The sequence below is a fragment of the Metopolophium dirhodum genome, chromosome 2 (assembly GCF_019925205.1).
Source record: "Metopolophium dirhodum isolate CAU chromosome 2, ASM1992520v1, whole genome shotgun sequence".
NCBI lineage: Eukaryota > Metazoa > Arthropoda > Insecta > Hemiptera > Aphididae > Metopolophium > Metopolophium dirhodum.
Window position 1 is genome coordinate 21,921,313 of NC_083561.1, and position 17,047 is coordinate 21,938,359.

The window sequence follows — 17,047 nt, forward strand, 5'->3', positions numbered from 1 at the left end:
ATACGATCGTAAGTAAAAAATTGAATGCAACAGTATTTAATTTAAATGTCATGCTATTACAAAAATAATGTTGAACAAAAATTGTATTCATTAATTATTGAAAAAATTGATGAAATCAAAATTTCCATGTGCTGAAAGTAGGAAAAACTTCCAGGGGGGACTAGTTTCTCCTTATAGTTTTAAAAGTTCCATAAATAATTTTATATTTAATGTCTAATATATAAACAGTGATTATGTCAAGGTGGGTTTACATTAGAGCTCGAACACGAACGAATGCAAGCAATATTACCGGACAAATTTGAACACTGATCAGATTGCTTTTGACCAAACACAAACTAATGTATAATAATACGTCCGTGTTCGGGTAGACCGTTTACATTGGTTTTCATAGTAGCATTCACTTGTATTCGGGCTCTAATGTAAACCCAACTTAAGCAAATTCATCCCACTTTTATCCATGAATCATATTAATCCTAATTTTTTAAAAAGGACACTTTTTAACAGCCGTCAGTGGTAGGGGACTGAGTCCTCATGTGTCCCCCCACTTAAACCCCGGCATATATCTTAAATTATATACATTATAAGATAATTAATAACTAATAACATTCATTGACAATCATTTATTTTGCATTTATTAATATTATGACTAGAGGGCGTTATATTATATGTCGGCATATACAACATTTTGCATCTGATATTTGATGAAAATATTAATATATAATATACATTTAAACAATACAATATAAATAATTAATAAAGCTTAAAAAAGAAAGAAACATTTTAAATTGTACATAAGCATAAATAAAAAGATTATCACAAAAACAATAAATAATCTAAATTTAAGCTAAAATTATACTTTATCTTAATATAAACTTAGTCTAATTTAAATTGAGAAATATTGAATGACATAAAAAAAAAACACACAATAAATAAAATAACTCTTTCACATCATCATTTGCACTCATTTTGGTCCCAGCGCAACACAATAAACATTTCCCATAATTTATACTATGTAATCGTATTATATTGTTTATTTGTTTAGTATCTTTAAATGCGAGCCTGAACTAACTATTTATCAAATGTTGGAATCAACTTTATAATAGGTAAATTATATATGACATCTTAATAATTATCATACTATTCATTCGTGCTATAATTATATAAGTATAGTTAAGTAAATCATTATTTTATTATTTTGAAGCACCAATTGGGTATGTAAGGTTTTAGTTTAATTTAATTTATGTCGATATTCAATAACATGTTGAGTATTCATTAATTCCTATATTATTCATTAGTTGTATAATAGCTAAATGGCACAAGACAAAAAAAATCTTTAATTTATTTATACATTAGATTTTTTTTTTACTAGATAGAAGAAAGATCTTTTGTAGAGTTATTATTACAGAAATTTTAATGGAAATTCCAAGTATGTTTTTAATATAATACTAATAATGTCTAAATAATGTACCTCAAGTAGAACTTATAATCAATTATCAACCTATAAAATCTACGAATTATGCCATAGTAAGTTAATATTAAATAAGTTATATCACGTAGAGTTCAGAGTGCAGTTGATCATTCCACTTTACTGATCCGTTTTCAATTATGTAGGACACAATACTAAAATAATAATAAAAAAATATATATTAATAACTTTTTTACTATGTTTGAATACTAAGAAGAGTAAAACTTATCAAAGAATGTTGCACTGATTGGCAAATATTGAAAATAATAATTATAACAAACAATTAAAAATGTTAAATGTTTTCAGTACCTAATAACTTAGGAAATATTGTCTTAGATATGTTTTTTTCTCAAATTGCTTAGTTTAATATACATTTTAGTTGATATGTGGGGAGCGGAGTGGCTGAACAGACTACGGCGTCGGTTGTAACGTGCACTGTTGGCGGTTTGAATCCTGGCCACGGGTGGCATCGCTCTCTGAGCAGGCAACTGTCTAGATCGCCATCCCTTAATCAGGCATGGCATTAACCTACGGGTACCCAATTAGAAATTCTGCCAAATAGGCGACCGAACTAGGCCTTCAATATTGCGCCATACGAAAAAGAAAAATAGTTGATATGTGTATTGTGAAGTAAGTTGATTATTATTTATAATTATTTACCATGTTTAAATACAAAAAAGTAATAAGTAATAACCCAGGCTGCTGATTAAACTGGTTTACATGTATTTCTCTTTTTATTCATAACTCCCCAGGCCGTTATTTACAAATAGGTCAGACTCTAAATTTCAAAATAATTAGGATATACATGTAATCAGGAGGAAAATAACACTTTAATCTCTAAATCTTTGAACTCAATAATTGGCATGCACAAATTAGTTCATATTCATAAAAATAAAATCAACAAGAATTAAATGAAAGAAATATTGTCCTATATTATAATAATCAATATTTCTTGTTCTGAATATAAATGGAAAAGTAATATTATAATATTTATTTTCATTTTTTGATGTAGGTATTTAACAAACATTACAATAAATTTAGTGAATAACTTAAGAACATAATAATATTTACCTTTAAGAATGTAGTCTGTTAGTAATGTTGGTACTGTAGGACTGTCTTCGTTTATTGCTTTTAATACTAAAAATGTTATAATTATAAATGTATAGCTTATCAAATCAATTAAATATATAGATAAATTAATTCTTCATACTTTTAATGAGAACTTGGAGTGCCTGATTACTTAAAGGTCCACTATCCAAATGGTATGGTATGACAGTGGTTAAATACTATAAAATATCAGATTGTAAATAATAGAACAATTATAAAAAGAAATATATAACTGTGCAATACAAAACATACTTTAGGCTCATTTGTTACGTTTTTATTTGTATTTCCTGCTCTCGAGTTCCGTTTTTTCTCAACATGATATTGTCTCCTTCGATTTTGAACGGCCAATAACAATGATATAAATGAGTTTTTTAATTCTTTTTCAAACTCCAATTCATCTCTTAAGGCCAGTTCTGTAATTAATGTTTCAGAATAGTCTCTGATCAGCAACTCTAGCTCCATATAAACTTCATTGAGTTGAGATACATTCAATGTTTTTAATTCTATAAAAAATTAACAATATTAATATAAAATATTTTAAAAATAGGCTTTATTGAACTAACTTTCTTCTAGCAACGGTGAATGAACTTCCTTAGGATGTTCAGAGTCCGGAGTACACTCATTTGAAGTACCCTCCTACGATATAAATATGTTTAATAGTATCTAAAGGTTAATAATTGATATTTAATTACAAAATTTACAACATACTTCCATAATATCATCAATTTCTCTTATCACTTCATCGGCAGTTGGAGGTTCAATGTCTGCACTGGGGCCTGACAATATCAAAGTATGCAAATCTAAGTCGTTTGAAACAGCTTCATCTTCACTGCTAAGGTCATCTGAAGATTCATCCTATTCAGAAAATTGTTTACATTTAGTTTGATATCAATTATTATCAAATCACTATAATTTATAATGTTTTACCTGAATGTTGTTATTCAAATTGAGTACTGGCAGTTGAACTTTGCGTGCATATGACTTGGACCAATCAATAGGAAGAATATTGCCAAAATTTCCTGTGATTGTCCACCACATTCTAAAATGAGAAAATATAATTTGTTTATTGGTATTTGAATTGACATATATTATTAAATATTAATGATATTATTGATATATTATAATACACGAACATCCAGAATTAAATGTAATTATTGAATTAAATTTAAGTTATTATAATATTTTGTGAGAAACTATTTTTTTTGAAACTATTAACTATATAATAGACAATTGTTATAAACCTATGATGTATACAATATACATTGTATATTACACATTGTATTCATATATTATACTATATGAATAATGTGTAGATAAATAATTTGGCCTTAGCCCATTAACTCGGATGAATAATATAAATTACTACTAATTTAAAAGGGACAACTCAACAAACCATACGTTGAAATTTTAGAGGGCAACTCGAACAATTGACCTTATATTTAAGTTATGTTATGGCAATTATAGGTGCGCTTTCCATATGCATACAATTTTTATGAACAATTTTGAGACTAAGCTTAATGCCAATATAATATTATAAATTATAATGTATGGTGTATATGTGTACCTCAAAGTATGAATATTATAAAAAAATAGGTACGCAAGTAGTTTTAAATATTTTTTCTTAAACTATAACATTTTACATTATATTGCAGTATAATTTACATAATACAACAAAACATAATTTTATTTTAATGTATTAGAATATTAAGTAGTTATAACTGGGATTATGATATTAGTTCTAAATACACAAAGAAAAAACTTGGAAATTACTATGTATTTGGAATATGAATTGTTATAACTTAATACTTATAACTTAATAAGATGTAAATAAATTGCGATTTCTTTGCACACTATAAAAATAAGCATTTAAAGATAAATCGATCATTTGGAAAATAATGTTATTTGTTAATTTTTACATAATTCAAATTTCACTCCCTTTGCTCAAACGATTTTTAAAATATAAGTTTATTATCATACCAATGTCCTATGCTAAACATCTGTTTTGAATTTCAAGTAGAAAATAATAAAAAGTATATATCCGTTTTGGTTTTATACAAATATATAATATATTCCGTGAAAAGGGTCGTCCAAATTTCTATCTATTATGTTAATTATTGTCTACAGTCCACTCAAATTTAAATGGTTTGATAAGTAAATAGGTAGTCAGGTAGGTGATACATAAATTGAAATGACTAGACTTACATTGCTTGAGAATTAGGTTAATGTTAATTGCTAGAGTGCGTCATATTATCAATGTTGTCATTATTATTTAGACTTTTATCTTAAGTTTTTTTGTACTTAAATTATTACGAACCAACACGTTAATATACTTATAGTTAATAGTTTAATACCTGATTTTAACACTACTACTTAATCGTTTGCATGGAATTTCAGTGTCTATTTACAGGAGCGTGTGATTTGAGTAATAAACAGTTAAGTTTTGAAATTTGAAGCCCCATTTTTTAAAGTATAATAAGTTCGGCCGTCGTCACATCGAACGGTAACTACATAATATATTGTAATTGAAGGTAAAAAAAAAACAGAAAATAATATACCTATCATTTAATTATAATTAATAAACAATAAAATAACCGGAATATAATTTTTCCGAGACAGTGTTATATCACGGTAAAATTAGTAATAACCAAAACTATCAGAAAAAGTGTTTTTACACTATGTTATATCAGTTACGGCAACAATCAACATTAAACATTACCTGCATTAATGTACACAAATTTATAGTTGTCTTAATGAAATAAAATATTATAAACACGAATATAATACACCTAAATGTGGGTGCAAAAAATACATATCTACTCACATCACTCACATACCTAATAATACACAAAAACGTACTTTCTTACATGAATCTAAACTCTCACGTTTTGCGGTTATCTATATATACTTTTAAGTAGTCTAAAAACACGTTAATAGCATCAACATGGGTACCTATGTCCTATAGGCTATAATATATGTAGTACGTATATAATATATAATCTGAGTTTTCAAGACATCTGTCCTACACTCCTACACGCATCACAATTACATTTATTATGTAGCAGGATTGGTAAAACTACTATTATAGTGCACCCTACAGACCTACGTAGTCCGGTAGTCGTAAGTCTAAGTGCTAGAGCATGTTTCATTTTTGAAATAATCTTAGATAATCTGCTAGATATATCTTTGGTTCCTAATTAGACCAGTTTATATTTTGATATTTCGGTTTAGTTATATTTTATATATTAATACTAAATTAAATTATAATTTTACTGTATAAAATGAAAAATCTAAATAAAAATTAGGCATCAAATTGTATTGAATATTTATAATAAAGTATGAAGTTGTAACTTGTAAATATACAATATTCAATACGGAATATAGATAGTAATAATGCTAGAGGCACATACTGGTAGATAGATGTATAACCAAATTTACTTCCGCTAAAAATATAAAATGCGTCACTCATTGTACGTTAAAGTATGTATTATTATATTATTATTATATATTATTCATAATATCAAATTAACACTAACTATACATCGTCGAATAGTTAAAAATATTTACAGAATCATCACATACGTTATGCGTTCGCGACCATTCTTATAGGAACAGCCGGCCCCTTCATCATTATTAATACACGAAACGTGATCAGTGATCACGATTTAGCATTTGATTTAATTTAATTTACTAGACACTAGAATGATAAACAGAGATAGAACATAACATTTAACACATAGATACATAACATATATATATATTTTTTTGTAAAGACATTTTAGATTTTTGCCTTTGACTTATTTATCCCGACGATTATTTGAATGACATGATTTTAATTATTAGGTGCTTCATTAACAATAATATCGTGTCGTTAATGCCTTTATGGTAACCCCGCAATGGCGACCGTGGGTCATCTCCAACACGCTGTGACCAATATAACAATACCTGTATATGTGTGTATATATTATAGTTTATAATCATCGAAACATAGTAATAACTAGCGTTTTGTGTATATTTTATTTTTATTTTTATTCTTTTTTTTATATTAAAACAATAATCAATACCAGCTATTATTATAATTTTAAGGGGATTCGATACCGTGATTTTTTGTTTTTGTCTAACACACGCGTGACTTAGTATTTTAGGCATGTTTTTAGCCAAACATACCAATTTATTGATCTAATGAAGTGATACGAATTCTGAAAATAGATTTGAATTTGTCGTCAAGTCTACTTGAAATTGACTTCCACACATTTTTGATATTATCCCACAAATTCCTAAAAATGCCATATAAAATGAGTATTTAAAAATGATTGTATTTCAATTTTTGGAGAAGTTAAAATCAAAAATGTGGGAAAGTCGATTTCAAGTAGACTTGACGACAAATTCAAATCTGTTTTAAGAATTCTTATCGCTTCATTAGATCAATTGGTATGTTTGGAAAAAACACGTCTAAAATACTATGTCGGGCGTGTGTTAGACAAAAACAGAAAATCACGGTATCGAATCCCCTTAAGATAAAAAAAAATCTTTGAATGTCAACTATCAAGTCGTGTTAATTACCTTATCTTAATATTACTCTAAAAAAAAACAAATTTAATGAAACATTATACAACATTTATTAATAGAAAAAAATTAACAAATTTAACACGAAAATTAGATTTAAAAGTTACCGTGAAGAATCTTGAAATTATCTAGAAATTATATCGACTGCATGTCTGCATGGGTTCAAATTAAGTCTCGGTTACTCCGCCTAGTCTATAGTTACTATAAACATGTGCATCATTATGGTGGCGGTATTAAAACTGGTTTTTTAGTTTTTACTGGCTACAGGTAGTATATCCGAGATGAATCCACATGTTCATACATAGCAGAAAGACGTCTATGCAACGGGTTATAATTTCATGTTATAATAGCATGAATCATCTCAAATTATTTGTGTATACAAAAGATGGCCCAAACTATTGTAATATTATCCAACGCCTGGTATTCTTCCCGTGTAATTTGTGAACATAATAATATTCGTTATTACAAAATATAAATTGTTGGTGATTTAGTCGTAATTGTAATTCGTCACATACACTAAATATAGCTAGGTGCTCATAAATACAAATCAATCGATAGGTAAATTCTGAGAGTGAATAGTACCTATGTAGATGGTTTAAATATTTATTAACTTTATCAATGTATATCAAATATCAATTATTGTATTGTTTATATTGGTTAATCGGTAATAACAAGTAACAACTATTTTCTGATTACTAATTGATTTGTATGTATTATGTATTCATAAATAAGAAAAGAAAATATATAAGATTGAACCAATATTATGATAATCATATATTACCTACAAATCAAGTACATTGGGTACTGCGTATACATCGCTTGCGCACATTTATTTTATACAAGCAGTTTGCGCACATAAAGAGGATGTCAGTGCACTATATTATATTTTATCTCTATGATACACGCGCAACACAACAAACTTGAGTTCAGCAGAACCAATCTTGTTCGGTTAGGTCTTGTATAAAATGAATTCACTTTATTATTATCAAACTTAAGAAGTTAAGAACATTTTTTGTGGATTGTGTTTAAACGTTGGAGTATTTACCAACGTTTTTTTCAATTTGTACGGGTACAACTGTAGTATTGTACAAGTTACGAGTATGTAAATTGTAAAATATTACAATTTAAAAATGATCATAATATCTTGCTTCATGATTTAAAGATTGATAATAGGTTATCACTCTAATACTGAAGCTAGTACTTTAGCTAATACTAAAACAATACAAGGTTGGTTCTGCTGAACGAAAATATGCTATATTACGCATGAGTTAGAGAGAGAGAGAGTGCACTAAAATCCTCTCAGAAGTTGATGATTTTAATCCCATTTTGGGAAAAAATCAGCAATATATTATACCTATTATTTGTTATAAATATTAAATTAGGCAGGTACCATATATACCATATTACGTGTTTACTAACAGACTACAGTTTGGTTTTTTGAAATTTAATGATTGGTATGTTAAACATATTACATATAGTTAGATACATAGGTATTGACGAAAAATATAATTTCTACATAAATTCGAGCAATTAATACATTACTAATTCAAGTGGAAAAAATATATAATATTATGTATACGTATATTATTTTCATATAGTATAAAAAATATGAGAGATCGGTTCAACAACTTTCACCAGAAAAAAGTAACTGACTACCTACCTATAACTTAATAGAGTTTATCATGACGTGCGTGGTGCACCAAAGATACCAGACGTTTCAAAACAACACAACGTCATTGCCCATTGGTTCTTACTTATTAATAGATACAGTTATACTGATTATACCTAAATATTACTTTGTAGGTAATACTGTAATAGGTATATTACCTACACTATTTATAAATTATAATCAGTGATAGTAATATAGGTAGGTACAAAATATTCCCAATGGATACATAATATTATAAAGATTATGCCAATATATATTATTACACTTACGGTTTATTTATTACTTATAAAAGTTAATACTATTGTACTTATATAGACATATAGTTATACATAAAATATTATAATTATATATAATTTATAATAAATAATAACACATAGATATGTTAATAAAATTATATTATATCGAATAAATAGTTTCAATTTTAGTTCATTTATTTATATTTTATTTTAACAACTGTATTTATATTATTTAATTAGGTATTAAGTATTTAAATGTAGGTAATAACTACTATAATTTATAAAAGGAATAATGATGAATGATAATAATGTAGGTACATCATAATCATAAACATAGGTAACAAATATAATATTATATAATAGTAAAAATATTATAATTTATTAATAATAATCATTATATTATTAGAAGCTCGATTAGAAGTATGTAAAAAAATAGGTTTTAAAGTAAACGAGTAAATGACAAATCAACACTCACCACTTATTACCTAAACAATAACATAAATCTTGGAACTTTGGCAGCGCTTTGTATAGTATAAAACGTTGAGATTGTTTTGACAAAAAAGTTAAGTTAAAAATAGCCAAGTATCTATATTATGTTATATGTGGATGATATTATATTTCAAAACTAAAATTTTCGCATTTAAGGTCTAACCTTGAACTTTGGAGAACAGCCAGCGAATTTAATTATGTGTGTGAATCTATAACAGACGTATTGTAGGTTATTATTTATATAACATGATAACAGTTGATGATTTATTTCTAATTTTAGTTCTAGAATGCCTGATATTTTGCTATTAAATAACAGTTTCGAGCAGCCAAATTTGATTAAATGCTTACAGTATGTGTCTACAGAGAATTCATTTTCTTTAATAATATGCTATGTAAAATGTACTAATTTATGTTCATAATAATAGAATTGGCTTGTAAGTTGTTATTGATTAAATATAATACAAATAAATCATTTTAAGATAGATTAATAATTATAGGCATTTAACCTAAATTACCCAATCATTATGAAATTTATTTTTTTAACTGACCTAATTAATAACGGTAAGATGTAAACAAAATATTTTAAAATGTATAATTCGATGTTTATTTATACCTAATTGATTATTTAGATGTCTAAGGTTTACCTAATTGTTTATGTAAAAAAGTATAATAGTTTTTCTTTTTGTGACGGTTTTCACCGGAAATTCCCTAAAAACATATCATAATATTATGTTAAAAAAATATTGTAATAATATAATAATAATTTTAATTTTAAATGTATTGAAAACTATGATATCTAATAAATTAGTTATTGTAAAATAGTTGTAATGCGTAATGTGCGTGGTAATAGGTTTAATCTAAGTTTAAGAATCATGTGTGAAACAACATTCTGAGATTCTATTTCAACAAATAACCGGCAAATTGCATATAATATATAATATTATGTACCTACATATGGTCAAAAATACAAATATCTACTTTATAATTTAAAAATGCCTGATTTGTTATTAATATCAACAATTTAACATTAACTCATACGTAATTTTAAATATCATCAATATAGTATATTTTTAAGTAATAACTACCTAATAAATATGTAAGGGTAAAATGTTTCTTTAATATAGATACATATTTTGTGTAATATTGTATTATTAATGTTGTTGACAAAAAAATTATCAATTAATGATAAAAAAATATCTGATAATTCATTTAGTGTCTTCGTGCGACTTCCTCTGTTACACGTGCTCCATGTTATAGTCAAATGAAATGGTAATAAAATATAATATCACTTATTACGAGTTATTATAATACAAAAATATTATGCACACGACTTTGAACAAATATAATATATAGGTATATTGTAATATATTGTGTAGGCATACTTTGTTGGTTCGTTAACATTTACAAGGTAAAACTATAAATTTCGAAACGTATGTTGATATCTACCTATAGTAAAATAATCGCGAAATATATTATTCTATATTATTATTTAATATGTATTACCGCCGTAGCCATCAACTCGTCACAATACACATTTGACAACATTTGTTATCGTTATAATGCTTCTCGTCATTATATTATTCATTCGTCGTCTTAATAAACGTATGTATACGGTTTGCGGTGGTGATTCACTTATTCGCGTGCCGAGGCGTAACGATCTCATTGTAGTCGTATAATAAGCCGTCCACCCGTAAATAATGTATATTGTCTTAGGTCGAGTAGGCGAATCGAGTTTTCACAGCCATTGGAATCTTAGCGAATACATCGCACACGAAAATATACAGATAGGCAAACATTTGTTTTAAATCGGGAACCATAGAGTTGAAATATATAATTTGTGGATGCAAATTATATATATTTATCGTAGGTGTTGATGTGTAATAGATAGAAAGGCACGACTATGGGAATATTTGGTCTTCGCTTGTATGGACCACGGTGTGTAGTGCATGCCGCATGCGCAGCTGCGATTATCGGCTGAGAAAAAAAGGTATTCGGTTAAATGACGACGATGACGACGTTAGATCTATATATGTAATGTTGACCTACAAAATTATAACAACATAGGTAGCAATCTAACATAGGGCGATGAGCCACTGTTTTTACCTAGGTACATCGTGCATCGTGTACACAGAAAAATGGCTTAACTCAGTGGTACATTATGCTCCGTATATAATGTGTATATAAAGACTAAAAGACAGGTAGGTCTTGCATAATACGCAAAGTAGATCTGCCTCACTGTAAAACCATTAACCGAACTATATACCAATATTATTTATGTTGTATACAATATAATGACGTGCTGTTATTATAGACCATTGCGACACTGCAACACTTCAAATCAAGCATTTTAAAATACAATCAGCCTACAGCCAATAGGTAGGTATACCTATATTATTTTGATTATTACCCAGTAGTCTGTACGTGCACATTATAAAAAGATAAAACATAGTTAATATATTATATTAAAATCCTCCCTGCCGGACTCACCCTCCAGTAATCAACAACAACAACAATAATAATAATACAACCGATTAAAATAAGCAAATTATCATCATATAGGTATTAATTATTAAAATAATAATATTATTATTATCAAGGGATCTGGCGTGTGGGTAAAACTCACTGGCATTCGTTCATTATTTCTTCCTGAGTCCTGATCTGAACCGGCGCTAATTTCTCCACGGATTCCTCGTAATCGCAAAAGCATCTGGTGATTTTGTCGTCAAACGTGTGCACCAGGTCTTCCAGAGACCCGCTGAATGTCTCGCCGAAATTGTCCGTGTCCGACGTCGTCACCTCCACACCGACATTGTTGTTGTTCGCTCCACACTGCGTGCACGACGACTTGTTCGCCGGCTCCAGGGCCCTGCTGCTGTTGCTCAGCATGTTGTCCAGTTGCTCCTCATCCGCGTCGCGTACGCCACCACCCGAAGTCAGCTGACTGTTTCCCTGATGATGATGATGGTGATTGTGAAGGTTGTGTTTGGCCGACTGCTGCAGCGGCGAGTCGTCGTCAATCATTTTAGTCCACTCGTCCGACTCTTCGAACTGCGCCAGCGGCGCTTCGAACTTGAGTTCGGCCATTTTGTTCATCATATCCAGCATAGCTCTCAGGAAATACGCGTTTGGACTGGCCGACGGCGATGGATAGTAAAAATAATAATATTAATGTAAAGATATGCCTACCGGGACGAGACGAACGTACGTAACCAGACGTCACCGACACTGACAAAACAGGAACGCGAACAACAAGGCACGCGGTCCGAACGGCACTGAGCACTGAGCAAGTAGCAACCACCGTAAAACGGTCGCCCGCCGCCGTAGGGATCGTGACCGCTTGGCGCCGCAAATGCACGGAGCTGCGACAGTGTCGCGCATGCACGGTAATTATTGTACGGCTACATTCAATCATTATTATACTAATAATATTCTATCGTATAATCGTATACAAAGTTGTTAATTTTTCTAACACTAGTAATACTTATCCGAGTTTAATCATTAGTTTGGTTATTATTACTCATAGACGAGTTTTCTTTTTTTATCCCGACAGCCGTCGTAGTTGTACAATAATATTATTATGTCGTCACTCTGCGACAAATTCTGGCGACCGAATTCGTGAACATCCGCAAAATAACAAACATTCTTGACAATTAAAATGGTTCATTAAGGATTTAAACTGTGTTCTTTAGTGTCGATGATATACGATTATTTTATGATACTTTATTGCAGTTGAACGCATTTATGCAATATTGCCAATTTCAACAATGTTCTACTGTATCTGCGTTAAATAATGTTTATAATATGCCCAATGCCTATACTATAGGTACATAATACATATTTTTACTATATGCATTTACAACTTTCAGGTTGGTCATACTGAACATGTTATTTGGTCGAATAATTTTCAAAAGGCTTGCTGTGTACTGCGATTGTGTGTACGAGAAAGGAGCTCGCGCATAAAAGGGCGGAATGTACCGTCCCCTCACTCTACTCCCTTTGACGCATACTATTGATCCGTGAACACTGTGACCACTTGCTGCTGCGTATATGTTTTCCCAGAGTATTTTAAAAATACAAAATAAAATATGAGATGACCCTTGAAAATGTATTATTAATAAATAATAATAATTATGCATAATATGTTTTATTGATTAGATTTTTGTCATGTCATACATTAGTACAGACATACAGTAATTAATAATTATGTTTTTACAATCGAATTCCCGGCGTAAGTGACCCTTATATAGGTGTACAACGAATTTAATATAATATAGGTAGACAATTAATAGTTGAACAGTTCCCTTTTTTACCAATAATAATTGAGTTTCCTTAAAACAAAACGTAATGGATCACATTACTGATTACACGTCATGAGTTGTGACTTAAAGCCTATGTGTATTTAGTATACAATTTCGGAAATAAAATTATGTGGGTACTTTTAACTTTTAAGTAATTATGATTTTTTTTGATAAACGATGACAAATAAACTCATGTATGGAAATTATTATAATATAGGTAAATTAGATAAACTAATTGAAAATAAGATTCCTATCCAAAAGCAATTAAATATAAATGAATCCATTACAATACCTATTGCATATTATAAGCACTAACTTTACTTATACTTAATCAAATGTATTGTGTACTTGTATATTAATTCTTAACATTACATAATAACATTAATACTAATTTTTTGAAAGATTATCACATGTATAACAATTTACAAATATTTACACATTTTTAGGAATCGAACACAATTATAAGTTATAACAGATATGACCAATTGACCCTATAATATAGAAAAATTTATCATTCACTTTAGGAACTTAGGGTATATAAGTATTTTATGGGGAATACTAATATAATTACCTTCTTTATACACTGCTAATATTCAATTTATAGTATAATGTTTTTTTTATATCAGGGAAATACTTTATTTGGATTTTTTCATGGGATATAGCTTAACGGCACACATATAGTTCATTGTTTCAATTTTCAACGTAACAAAGTATAATAATTCAAATAATATATAATAATCCACTATAAGATGTATGTTATTATGTGTATACATATTTAATCATACTTTGGTTTATTATATAATAAATTAAGTTCATAATATTATGTATGTAGTCGGTTTAATATATATATATATATATTATACATATATTAAATTCAATTGTGTAAATATAAATGTTACCTTTTTAAATATGCAACGCAAAATAGTCTTATTTCTTAAAAAAAAAATAGAGAAAATTGTTATAGAAGAACGTATATTATACTTTTTCAGTAACTATAATATTATATAGTATACATAAAATACAATGAAAACTACTTAAAATAACAATTTGTATGGCGCAGGGTATCACGAGAGACGAAGTTTCGTGTGTGCATGGCGCCACAAATATTGCAGTTGGGTGTCTGCACGCAATGAAGAATTTATCCCTATATAATATATTAAACATATTAATATAGGTATGGTGTACGGAATACCTACTGAATAATAATCTATATTTTCGTAATAAGTATATATTAGTTTTTAGTTTGATTATAATATTTTAAAATTTACTCGCAAAGAAAATAAATATTAATTGTATTGGTACCTACCTACTTATAAATTATAATATAGTCGAACTTGGTTAACTCAAAATCGTCGATACCTCAAACTTTACCCCGGTCCTTAGAATTTAGAATTTTCTATTATTGTATTATCCTTGGATAACTCGAACTTGTTGGGTGGTCCCTTCAACTTCGAGTTAATCTAGTCTGACTGTAATTAACATTAAATGCAATTATTTAATGTATTACTAAATGTATAATTAAATGTAAAAAACGTTAGGTACCAACTTACCTATACATTAATTATGAAATTATTGCCCATATTATTTTAATCCATAAATATTGACACCCCCATATATGTCTGCATATTATCAACTTATTTTACTCATTACAATAATTGTATAATATATAAAACAATGAATACAATATTTAAAGCGTATGAAAAAAATAAATACGGAAATCCTCACGTCTGTATATTTTTAATACTAATATGTTTTGATCTTGACATCTTGTACAGTTGTACATCCAGGAAAAGAGAAATTAATAAAAAAAAGGGTGAATGGTTTATTTACAGAATCATTTTGCTTCTAATAATAACACAGATACCTTAATAGTCCATATTAATTTATCTATAAATAATAAATTATACTTCATTTACTATAGAATAAATAAACTAACAAGTAATAAATAATAATATATTGACTATAGTATTATATATTTATTATTTATGCATAGGTATATCATATTTTATTTTAAATATCAGTATAGATATCTTATAGCCAAAGTTATTTTAAAGCTGTATTGATTTTAAAATATTTATAGTTGGTTTATTGATTATTACCTACCATAAATCTGTATATAATATATAATATTATGTATGCATTAAATTAAACCGTAACTTATACAGTTCAATATATTATAATAGAAAAAAAAAACTATAGACTTATAAACTATAGAATATAATATAGCCGCACTTATGTAGGTAGGTACCTATAAAGTATAATACCTATATCTATTTTTTTAAACTTCAGTTTAAAATATTTCAAAAGTTTGGAATTTCCGACTTCATAAATAGGTACCGATTTTGAATAAAATAAGAAAATTAATCGTCTATAATTTGAAAACTGCAATGTTCCGAATGTATAATGCAATGGCTGTTAATCCTCTTCTATTTCTATTTCTGGAGCGATCACGACTTACGACTATTATTTCAGACTCCAGTGTTAGTAAATACTTAATTCGTATATGACCGTATGGGCAAACGATTTAAAATATTTTGTTAGTGACGTTTAACATGTAAAACTATATAAATAAGAATTATCATAATACTTATACATAGTTCTATCTTCTATGCTATATAGTATATAGAATAGGACAGGTTTACACTATATAGTATATACCTATATGAAATTATGAAACTATTAGGTATTTAATAAATCATGAAGTACCTATATAATTTATTTAATCATAAATAATACTGAACTTATGAAAAGAAAAACGATTACACCTATTATTATCTATACATCCCCTTTAAATTCGTCTTTTAAAAAAGAATATCTTGTAGTTTGTATAGATATACTACTAAATGTCCATTTAAATATTTAATAATATTTTGAATCATTTTTAATATAGTAGTGCATAAAATATATAAATAATAAACGAGTAAATAATTAATTCCTAAAAAACAGAAATATTTTCGTTTGTAAATAAACACTTGACTCACTTCGTGGTCGGATTGTAAAAATACCTAACCATTTACAATCAAATAAATATCCATTGTACAATTATACTTCCAAGCATTCTACTAAAGTACGTCTTACGTGCAAGTTTACACACGAGAAGATAACAGATTCCTACAAAGCTTCCCCGATTCTTAAATAATCTATATACCTAGTCTCAAGCTCTCGAGGTCGATATATAAACATGTAATTAAAATAAATCATTACCTAATTGAGTTCTACT

At 28.0% G+C, this 17,047-nt stretch overlaps 1 protein-coding gene across 1 annotated transcript; it reads right to left on the reverse strand.

The window, feature by feature from the left end:
• Positions 1-605: 605 nt before the first annotated feature.
• On the reverse strand, positions 606-12,820 carry LOC132939488 (fasciculation and elongation protein zeta-2). The gene is made up of 8 exons (XM_061006678.1): positions 12,153-12,820; positions 3,500-3,611; positions 3,281-3,427; positions 3,136-3,208; positions 2,825-3,075; positions 2,676-2,751; positions 2,537-2,602; positions 606-1,620 (listed from the first exon to the last, which is right to left on the reverse strand). Exons 1-8 carry the CDS (start codon positions 12,632-12,634, stop codon positions 1,604-1,606), a joined length of 1,224 nt encoding a protein of 407 aa, XP_060862661.1. The 5' UTR covers positions 12,635-12,820; the 3' UTR covers positions 606-1,603.
• Between the last annotated feature and the right edge of the window lie 4,227 nt (positions 12,821-17,047).

Bases quoted from the DNA above. Each gene is read 5' to 3' on its own strand.
- LOC132939488 (XM_061006678.1), bottom strand. From the start codon at position 12,634: ATGCTGGATATGATGAACAAAATGGCCGAACTCAAGTTCGAAGCGCCG. The intron at 3,612-12,152 runs GTGAGTTTTACC...TTCTCATTTTAG, and splicing joins GAAATAATGAACGAATGCCA to AATGTGGTGGACAATCACAG. The intron at 3,428-3,499 runs GTAAAACATTAT...TTTTCTGAATAG, and splicing joins ATTTGAATAACAACATTCAG to GATGAATCTTCAGATGACCT.